General features: G+C 33.4%; 2 protein-coding genes across 3 annotated transcripts; both read right to left on the reverse strand.

Annotated features, from left to right (window-relative positions):
* Positions 1 to 532: 532 nt before the first annotated feature.
* LOC108452889 (pyruvate kinase, cytosolic isozyme) lies at positions 533 to 4,143 on the reverse strand. Its single transcript, XM_017750673.2, has 3 exons — positions 3,753 to 4,143; positions 3,019 to 3,477; positions 533 to 1,496 (listed from the first exon to the last, which is right to left on the reverse strand). The coding sequence occupies exons 1-3, from the start codon at positions 3,996 to 3,998 to the stop codon at positions 684 to 686; spliced, it is 1,518 nt and encodes a 505-aa protein (XP_017606162.2). The 5' UTR covers positions 3,999 to 4,143; the 3' UTR covers positions 533 to 683.
* A 1,590-nt stretch (positions 4,144 to 5,733) lies between these two features.
* On the reverse strand, positions 5,734 to 10,924 carry LOC108452888 (glucosidase 2 subunit beta-like). Of its 2 annotated transcripts, XM_017750671.2 has the most exons (15): positions 10,604 to 10,924; positions 10,400 to 10,519; positions 10,206 to 10,301; positions 9,876 to 10,115; positions 9,023 to 9,252; positions 8,711 to 8,827; positions 7,792 to 8,113; positions 7,604 to 7,708; positions 7,421 to 7,522; positions 7,272 to 7,329; positions 7,091 to 7,159; positions 6,449 to 6,536; positions 6,219 to 6,280; positions 6,075 to 6,126; positions 5,734 to 5,987 (listed from the first exon to the last, which is right to left on the reverse strand). In XM_017750671.2, the coding sequence occupies exons 1-15, from the start codon at positions 10,698 to 10,700 to the stop codon at positions 5,925 to 5,927; spliced, it is 1,821 nt and encodes a 606-aa protein (XP_017606160.1). In that variant the 5' UTR covers positions 10,701 to 10,924; the 3' UTR covers positions 5,734 to 5,924. The 2 variants fall into 2 exon arrangements, with proteins under 2 accessions (XP_017606160.1, XP_017606161.1); XM_017750672.2 differs by lacking the exons at positions 5,734 to 5,987; positions 6,075 to 6,126; positions 6,219 to 6,280; positions 6,449 to 6,536 and adding an exon at positions 6,543 to 6,810.

The following is a 10,924-nucleotide window of genomic DNA, read 5'->3' on the forward strand; positions in this document are numbered from 1 at the left end:
AATAAGCCTTGAGAAATGGTGCTAGGTTGTTAGGTGTTAAGGGAGGAGATGTGTGTACCCCTTAGTGAAAGTACCTTGTGAACAAAGGTGTGCGTGGAGGTAATACAACATTATATTTAACAATTTGACAAATTGAGTTGTTGCTATGGATTTCAATTATGTGAAATTAACAAAAAATTATTAGTTTTATAAAGTAACAAATATTATGCCATGTCTTGAAAAAATTAACAAAAACTCATTAGCTTTAAAATTTGATCCATGTAATGATGTGATACTCTAATATTATGTCGTGTCATTGTTTAAAAAATTAATTTTTTCATAAAATATTTTAGGTGATGGTGTGGCACAATCTCAAAATACCGCATTATAACATGAATCAAAACTGGGAAAAAAATTATCAAATTCAAATATTAATATGTACTAAAAAATCAAAAATCAATCCGTACGCGTCATATCAAAGAGTAAATTAATTTTTTATTAAAACTTTTATCAATTTTACTATTAAAATCTAATCTTCAACATAAAATACATGTTTAATTATTCAATCAACCTAGTAAATTTTAATAAAAAAATCAAATGCATTATATTCATAAAAAGCACAGTTTACGTAAAATAAAATAAAAAGTCTTCAAAACATTCTCCCAAAAAAAATTCATGAATAAACTCAAATTTTAATTTCACTTTCACTTAGCAGTCAAGATCTTGATTACAGATGCAGTCCCGATTCGATGCAGAGCAACCACTGAATCCCCTTCTTTACACAATCCCATCGACTTTGCATGCTTTATAGCAAACCCTAAAGCTTCCTCCGTCGTTTCTTCATGTGATGCTCTCGCTGACCCAGCATACAACACCGGGATCAACCCACGAAATATTAAGCTATGCCTCGCCGGCCTTTCATCGCTACACGACCAATCAAAAGAATCCGTCATTATCTCCGGTACCACCACCGATAAAATGGGTTTTCCTGGTCTGTACTTAGCCACCAGCTTCGCCGTACTCCCTCCCCTCGTTAACACCAATATAAGAGCTGCACTTGCTGAATTCGCCGTCCTAACAGCCGTGGCAGCCAAGCTTTCCAATGGACTCATTGGTACCGGGGAGTGTTTCATAATCCTTTTGAACACATCTTCGTAATCGAGTGTGCTTTCGGCTTCAACGCATATTTTGGCCATTGTTTGAACAGCTAGTTCAGGATAAGCCCCGGCAGCGGTTTCGCCACTTAACATGACGCAGTCGGTGCCATCGAGGACTGCGTTAGCGACGTCGGTGGCCTCCGCCCTGGTTGGGCGGGGAGACTTGATCATGGATTCCAACATTTGGGTGGCGGTGACGACGGGTTTGCCTTGGATGTTACACTTGTAAACCATGACTTTTTGGGCTAGAAATATCTTTTCGATTGGAATCTCCATTCCAAGGTCACCTCGTGCCACCATGAATGCATCTGAATTTGCAAGGATGTCATCAAAATTTGCCACCCCTTCTTGATTTTCAACCTACCACATAATTTTCCACAAATTGCCATCATTGAAATAGGGTTAACTCCACCAAAATATCACCAAACTATCACATACATTTTAAATTATCTTTAATCCCGAAAATGTTTTAATCGAGTCTTCAAACTATTAATATTATAGTAATTAAGTTCTTCTATCAGTCTAATGGTCAATCCATATATTAAATATTAGTGTGCAATATCAAATCAATTACCACTTCATAGTTAGTATGCTTTATAATCTTAAAAATTATTACCATCTTGTAGATATTGAATACATCTATTTTCACCCCATTCTATCTCGCCTCAATTTCATTTTTCCTAATTATTTTTAATATTTAAAAAAACAAATATTTAAACATAATTCTTTAAAAATATGACATTTTTCTCTTTTTAATAATATATAAAAATAAAATAATAATTTCATATAATAAGAATCGGCCACATCCACTTTTTGAGGAAAATAAATGCTACAACATATTAGATGGAAATCTATTTGGTGGTTTGAGTTTTCCGTCCCTACCGTCTTTACTTTTTTTTTAATCATCCTTAGCACCTACAGTATGGATTTGACATTTAAAAATCAATAAAATTTATGATGATTATTTCTTTCTTTTAGCACATCAATACAAGTTATCAAGTACACGCATATTTATAATTTAATTAACACTTCACATTAAATTTGAATTAACATTTAAGTCCAAGTTAATGGTTAAGCTAATTTTATCAATCTAATTGATTCAATACTAATATGTTAAAGACTCGTAACATTTTGAAGTTTAAGAATTAATTTAAAATTTAGACCATAACTTGAGAACTTCTAATGCAATTAACCCCATTTCACTATTAGATGATTACCTCCATAATTAAACTTGTTTATGAGTTGGACTACGTTCAAGTTCAAAGGCTCACTCGAAATTTGGAAAGATTCGAGCAAAAATATTAAGCTCTAAAAATAGGCTTAGGTAAAAAATTAGGCTCATACGAAATATAGATCAAGCTCAAGCTTGGACATCCAAGACCCAAGCCCAAGTCGGCCCTTTAGATAAGTTGTAATGTTTTATATTATATAATTTATAACACAAAAATTTAATCTATAATAGTATATAATACCACTGCAATGTAAATATTAAAAATATTAAGATCACTATATATAATTTTTTATAAATAAAAAATTAGATTATTAAATATTAAATTAAAATTTTTAATTTTTTTAAAAATAATATTACCAAGCTTAAATGGACTTAATTATCTATTTACAAATATAAATAAATTTGAATAAAATTTTAAACCATATTTCGAACCGAACGAAACTTCCACAAGCTAAAAATATGTTAATATAAATCAACACTACTATTCATAATACTTTCTAAAAACTCAGGCAAAAGCAAATGAGACTATTCGTTACATGGTTCCTAACTGAGTGCAAGTAAAATAGCATCTATATATTTATGCATGGCATGGCATGCATGCATGTACGTATATGTATATATGTATGTATGAAATTCTTCAAACATGCATACCTTGGACATGAGAAGAATATTCTTAGAATGCTCTCCGAGCACCTTACGAACCTCAACCAAATCCGAGCCTTTTCGAACAAATGAAAGAGCAATCATATCGATTTTGTTAGGAACCCCCCATTGCAATATATCTTCCTTATCTTTATCCGTCAATGTAGGGAGGTCGACGACCACGCCGGGAAGGTTAACGTTCTTCCTCTCGCCGAGAACGGCAGAGTTCTCGCACCGGCAGTGAACCAAACCCTTTTCAAGGTCGCAAGATAAGACGGTAAACGAGATTGTGCCATCTGCACAAAGGATAACCATCCCAGGTTTTACATCCTCGGCCAGCTTTTTGTAGCTCATGCTTATTAGTTTCTCGTCACCCTTTATGTCGTAGTCTGTGGTAATGGTGATTTCTTCACCCTGTTTCAGCTGAACTTTTCCATCTTTGAGGAAACCTGTTCGAATCTCAGGACCCTGGAATTTTATTTTATTTTTTAACGTAAGAATAAACAGCTAGGGTTCGTCAGCTAATCAGCTTTTCCATGTGGTAATTCCGATTAAAATAAATAATTTTCACTTTAGATAAGATTCGTTTTATTCATGTCCGCAATATATCTACTAATTCAATGATGTTAAGTTCATGTATAACATTGTAATTGGATTAAAATTTATGTACCATTTTAATATTTAACCCATTAATAAAAAAGAAAAGAGAGAGAAAAAAAAAGGTTGTTATCGGAAAAAAGTACCTTAGTATCGAGCATGACGGCGCAAAAGATTCCGGTATTGATCATTGCTGCCCGGAGATTATCAAGAGTTTCCTGATGATAATCATGAGATCCGTGAGAGAAATTGAAACGAGCGACGCTTAAACCGGCTTTCAACAGCTTCTCGATCATAGGGACGGATCTACAGGAAGGACCGAGAGTACATACGATCTTCGTCTTCGGCTTACTCTCCATTACAGCTGATCCAATAGCAACATCATTATTCATTTTTTATTTTATTTTTTATTTTGTTCTTCTCCTTTATTTTGAATTTTTTTTAGAATTAATTAATTATTTAAATATATATAATACTAATAATAATAAAAGCAAGTATTTGTAAGAGGAAAAGGGAAACTAAGTGAGACCCCGTTTTTCCCTCTGAATTTCCCAGGTGTATAACTACGAAGTAGAATGTAGAACAAATCAAATGCATTTGAATTTTCCCTTTTAGAAAGGCAGTTAATACTTTATATGAATCAACTAAAAAAATTAAATTGCTCAAAACAAAAGAAATATAGGGGCTAATTGTATAATTTAACATAAAATTTTTGTTTGAAATGATGATTTAACGTCTCATGTCCACTTACCTTTATACCATTAATGTAAGTGACTAAAATGTAACTTGAGACAAATAAAAGTGACTATTTTAATAATTTATCATTCTTCTTTTTATTTTGTTACAATTAAATTTCAATTATAATCTCTCTATCCTTTAATTTTGACATAATTAAATACCTAAACTTTTATAATACAATTATTTAATCTAAATACTTTATTTTAATTCAAATGCTACCGTGAATTTAAGAATTGTTAACACAGTTGAAATTCTCTATTAAATTTAGGTCCATTATAAAAAAAATTCCTTGTTACATAGATACCAAGTGAGTTTTCTAAAACAATAATAAAATTTTATACTAATAAATTTAACAAAATAATTTTAACAGTGTTAACAAATGAATCAATTTTAAATCCAAAAGTTAAAAGACTAAATTTTGAAAATAAATTTCAAATATAAAATATAATTTTTAAATTTTACTTTATAATTTAATCAAAAATAAATAATTAACTCAACTCAACTCAAAGCATACTAATTTTTGTGTTAAAAAGATAAAATAAATTTTAAAAATTAAAATGCAATTTCTACCATATAAGCCAAAACACCTAGACCTACCTATGTCCAGAGATTCAGTTATTTGTCATATTGCTATGTGCTTATTCTATCCACTAATTATTATAGTATTATGGGTTAATTAACATTATAAATTTTATAAAAATTAGGGTAAATATCATAACTTTGATTCAATATGTAATTATACAAATAAAATTTTAATTTTAATTCAGATATATACATAAAATTTTATTTTCATTCAATTGTATACATTTAAAAAATTAATATATCAATTTGTTTTTATATAAGTATTATATTAAATGATATTATTTTGATGATATTAATTATTTTTAAAATTAAATCAAAGCAAAATCTCATGTACTCTAAAAATCACCAAATTATAAGGGTGCTTTCAATTAGATTCCATATATTTTTTAAATTTTTTGAATCATACATAATAATTCAATTCAATTCTGCAGGCACAGAGTAAACCGATGCTTATTTTCCAGATACCCGTCATTGTTTCTTCTCCAAGAAAAGAAGTTCATGACCCATGGACCTTCTACGTCCATGCGGCATTGCTCTATCAGGCTTTCGCCCATTGCAAAAAATTCCCCACTACTGCCTCCTATAGGAGTCTAGGCCGTGTCTCAGTCCCAATGTGGCTGATCATTCTCTCGGGTTCTCAGTTTTTCCATACAAAATGACTAGTAACTATTATCATCTCGCTTACTTTATAAATATAAATTATATTTATAATTGTCCTTTGAAGATATTCAAATAAGTAAATGACAGTACCTATTATTAATATTACCAAAATCAGTAAAACAGAACCTCAATTCATCCATCCATGTATTTGCAATCTGAATGAAACATTCTCTGCTATGATAAAAAAATAATAATAATAACAAATACAAGGTACAATGTTGGTCGTCTAATACAATGCTTCAAATTCATTTTACTCTACCAGCTCAAAAAGTCCACATTCCATATTTCCTCAACATCTTATACCTGAACCGGACTGTCAAAATTACTATCAAGGCTCCTCAAAGTTCATCACGTTCCCGAGGTTGTTCTTTGTTCATCAAATCTAGTTTATGTTGCAACTCCTAACACAATTAACATTTACAAACCTTTAAAAAGCAGTTCTAGTAAGTATTACATCACTAAATTCGTTATCGGGAACAGCCGATTACCTTTAGCTTATCTTCCAGACAAACAGCTGGGGTGGACAGTATCGCTACGTATCTGCCATGACAAACTAAGTGTTAGGAGGAACATGCGTGCGTGCATGCATGCATGCATGGATAACACATACACGCACAGAGAGAGAATCTTACTCGCATCGGCTGGGTTCGTCAACATCAGTGATCTCATTCTTCAAACCACATCTCAACTTCACCTGAAAGGATGAATAATATGTATAGAAGAACAAAAGTCTACAACGAAATGCGGAAAACAAAACCATTTCGAAATTGAACAGCCCACTCATTCAAGGAAAAACACTATTGGAGATGAGTTCCTTCGTTAACAACAAACCAGAACACGAAACCACATAACACAACCGTACCTTCATACTTCTATCAGGGCCATTCCAGCAATTTTCTCCATTAGAAAATACCATCATCCTGTAGGATTCCTCGAATTGGTCCCAATTCCTAGTAGACAACTCATGAATATGAAAATTATAAATATTCAGTTTGAAGAGACATCACATGAAAAGGCTTTTAAAAAATTCCTACATGACATCATCCATGCACGCAACAAAAAACATGTTACTACACAATCATATATAATCCTATGTTACTCAAGTTCAGAGGTGAATGTTGAGTACGTGTCCGATACACGTAAATTCATTTGTTTTCATTTTCCATATATCCGAAAGGGTTGGGCTTCCATTCCCATGTGTGCCATGCATGTTGGACATGGATACTGCAAGGCATATACAATAAACACGGATGAACAACAGTTTTAACTGCCCAGGAATCTGATGAAGCATATGAACAAATAGAACACAAATGCTCCAAATAATGATTCAATTCTAACGATTTCCGTTGGCAAGAATAAAATATTTGTTGATATTAAATTTGAGAAAGATTTCAAGTAGTATATCCTATCCCCTTTATCACCCAAACGACACCAGAAGTTTCTATTGTACATAAAGGACAAGAATCCAATCAATGAGAGAGCATAATAACTGCAATACACCTACCCCAAACTGGTTGATGTGTAGCCCTCCTCTTGAGAAGCTTGTTTGTACGGACACACTTTGTAAACGTACCTGAAGCCAGAAGTCTAGGTTGTTAAAGGCGAAACAAATGGAAATATTAGGCAATCTATATTTCAGAGCAAGTGATAACAAAACAAAACTACTACAATGAGAAGTCCGTAACTTATTCTGGTTGGTCTCAAAACAATGACCATAGAACGCATAGAACTCCTTCTCTGGTCCTGTAGTATTAAAACCCGAGTTCAGTTTATAGAAGCCAAAGCAACCCAATAAATTTTCACTGCTTAGACATTGAAACAATGCATTACATACCAAAATCGTGTTTTAGCTTTTCTTTCAATTTTGATATCCTTGATTGTATTTTAGATAACTTGGTACCAGAATCAACATATTCCTTGCGTACAGTAGCAGCCTCTGAGAAAAGACAAAACAGCTTTCTCATTCCATATGCTCACTTAAATTTTTAGTAAATAACAGTAGGAGTTCAGTATATACCTGTTAGGTTTACAGGAGTTTGAAATAAATTAAAAGCCTTTAGAAGGTTCCTAGCTTTTTGTTGTATCTTCTCCAACCAAGAGGAGTTATATGAGGATGTTGTATCTAGCAACATAAATAATAGTAAGATTAGGGGCTGAACTAGCCAGGTTCATCATCATAGTTGTATCCATAAAAGAATTGCACACCTGACAAGTCAGGTTCATCATCATAGTTGTATGAAGACATATCATCATGACTCTCCTCTTCATAACTTTCATCCTGTTCATCATCTATTTCATAATCATATTTTTCATTATCATCTTTCCCAGTGTCTACAACAGTATCAGTAGCATGGTGATCATATTGCTCATCATGTGTGTTCTTAGGTGTCTCTTCATGGCTGTCATCAGCATGATCTTTATTACCAACTTGATTCTTAGTACTTTCCCCAGTCCAACGGGAAGCAACAATGCGACCTAACTCTTCCCTCGACATTCCCTCAGAAATATCAGATGACACTTCATTCTCCTGCAATTATTTAGACAAATAAAGCTGAAATACCTTAGAAACTTGTCAAACCTATCAATGCCAATAGTTGAGAGAAACTATTTGTGCTGTTTCTTGTTCAGAAAAATATACCCCAACTGGGGTAGAATGTACTCAAGTAAAAGCCCCCAAAAAATCTGTACTTCACACATTGAAGTACTCCCTGACATGGAAAATAGTTATTGCATAAATTCAAATGTGGATCTATCAATTTATTGGCAAGTCAACAAATAAAACCAAAAGATTATTGCCAAATCAGGAGAGACAAAAGAGGTGGGACAAAGTCTTTTATTTAAAACCTTACTTCATGATTTGATCTTTCTTTCTCCTTTCTACGACATTTTTGAGCCCTTAAATCTCTTGCTCTTAATACATTTTTTGATCTATTTTAATCGGAGTAACCATGATCCAGGGGTTAGATTAGCTATTCTATCAAACTTTTCCAGCAACATGCTTCAACTTATTTCCAAAAAGCAAATTGAGGGGGCTAATCCCCTTAGTCCAGTTTGATAATCACTATAGCATAGTATCACAGAAGTTTCTTATAAACAAGGAAATATGATGAGTAGCGAAACTTACTTTCTTGTCTACATCAGGTGATATTTTGCTTCCAGCATCATCAGCAATTTCAGTTGCAACAGAAGAAACATCGTCGGTTGTTGGTGAAGCAGACTCGTGCGTATTTTCCGAGGCATGCTACATAACAAAGTTCAAACATGTCATGGTGTAACATAGAATAGAACTATGGTAAACAAGCATTTGGGGTTCTATAAGGAGGACATAGGCCATTTGGGGTGATAATGACAAAGACGATAAAAAAACACAACCAGAAGAAGCAAAATGTACAATGGAAAGACACCTAAAGAGACAATTATAAACAACCAGGCTGACCTCCTTTGAAGAAGAATCCTCCACGTTACCAATTATATCATCATGTGTGCTTTCTGTGGGTTGGTTTTCAGTGCTAGCTTCTTCCTCAACCTTTTCATGTTCCACCTCCCCTTCCTTGTCGGCTTTCCCTTTTTCCTTTAAATCTTCCTCTGCTTCTCTTTTTCCTTTTTCTTCCATCTCTTTCTGCAACCTTACTTTCTCCTCTTCTTTCTCTATCAGTTCCTTATGTTCTGCAAAAATAAAGTAAACAAATCATGTAGCAATAAGCTCAATATTAACAGGTATAATATCAACAAAATGGACCCTTAGGTCCATGTAAATGAATAGTAAATCATAATGAAGAAAGAAAATCTTCGAATCTCTTGTTTTTCAATGCATGAGCACCATATTTGATAAGATAAAGAACAAAGAAGGAAATAAAAATCACACATAAAGAATGGATTAATGTATTTTGAACACCTACTCAAGTACTAAAGGAATTGGTCATAAAATGGAAGGGCAAAGAGAATAAAAGGTAGTCAAGAGATTCTTCTTCTTCTTCTTCTTCTTTTTTTTTTTTTTTTGTATGTTTAATAAATTCATTGGTTGGATTATGAAACAAAATGGGCACACTTTTTGCTTTTCCACCTATTTAATGACCCGTGATTGATGACTAGATTCAAACCCAAGATCTCAAAATATTCCAATAGGAAGCATTAACTAATTCACATTAGATTAGATTACGGCATCATGACAAGTACTTTTAAGTCATAAAAATACCCACAAGTTATATGAAAGTAGAACATTGATACACTCACAATGACAACAAGATGAACAATTGAACATCAAGGAATCTTCATGGAAAAGTGTTTACCTTTTAGCTCTCGAACACGAACTTTCAATACCTTCTCCTCGATTTTAAGTAATGTTAGTTCAGCTTCTTTTTTAGCTATGGCTACTTTAGCCTTTTCAACTTCCAGCTTTCGTAATGCAGCCCCTTCCTTATACGTAGCTATTTTCTTGATCAACCTATCTCTAGCCACTTTACCAGCCTCCCAACACATATTGGGACACTTCACTTGACCATCATACTCATCGCTCCCATCACAACAATCTTGAGTATTTAAAACCAATGAAAAGCAATTCAACATAAAAATAGAATATGAAGATTATCAACTAGACTTTACTTACAGAACACACTTACCACAAATACCATCATTCACTCTTGAAGAAAACAAGAATTGGGGAATGTGTCCAGCGTTTTTACAGTAGAACTTTGCAGTGGGACAAGCGGATGTACCTAATAACAACCAAATGAGAGTTAAATAACGAAACGCCCCCTCCCCCCCCCCCCCCAATACCATAAATGCCCATTAAATCAATAAGGAAAACCCAAACCAGGCTCGTCGGTGCCATCAAGGCAATCACAGAAATCATCATTGAACTGGGATTTGGAGAATTTCTTGGATCCATCTTTGCAGCTAATAGTATCGGATGATGACTTATAGTAATTCTCATCTGGGTATCATTCGTAACAGCTATTGTTAACTCGGAAAGGAAAAAGGGTAAGTGTAAAATTGATTAAAAAGAAAGATAGAGCACCTTGAGGAGAAATTCCGAGAAAATGGTGTTTGGAAGAAGATGATGATGGGAGAAATGAACCAATGAAGAAGAGAATGAAGATGGAATATACTCTCATCTTCTGATAATCTGAATAGAATCAATAAAAAACCTAACCAGAATCACTCTCAGAGATGCAGAGACACATACAAAAAGCAAGCCTGCACAACTGGGTCTGGCAGAGACGAGCGAGGCCAGTCAGAGCGAAGTAGTGCGTTTGTTTTCAGGACTTGCAATTAAACGACGTGCCGTTTTCATTACACGAACTAACGACGTCGTTTCATGATAGTCGGCTTTTCCTTC

The sequence above is a fragment of the Gossypium arboreum genome, chromosome 13 (assembly GCF_025698485.1).
Source record: "Gossypium arboreum isolate Shixiya-1 chromosome 13, ASM2569848v2, whole genome shotgun sequence".
Taxonomy (NCBI): Eukaryota; Viridiplantae; Streptophyta; class Magnoliopsida; order Malvales; family Malvaceae; genus Gossypium; species Gossypium arboreum.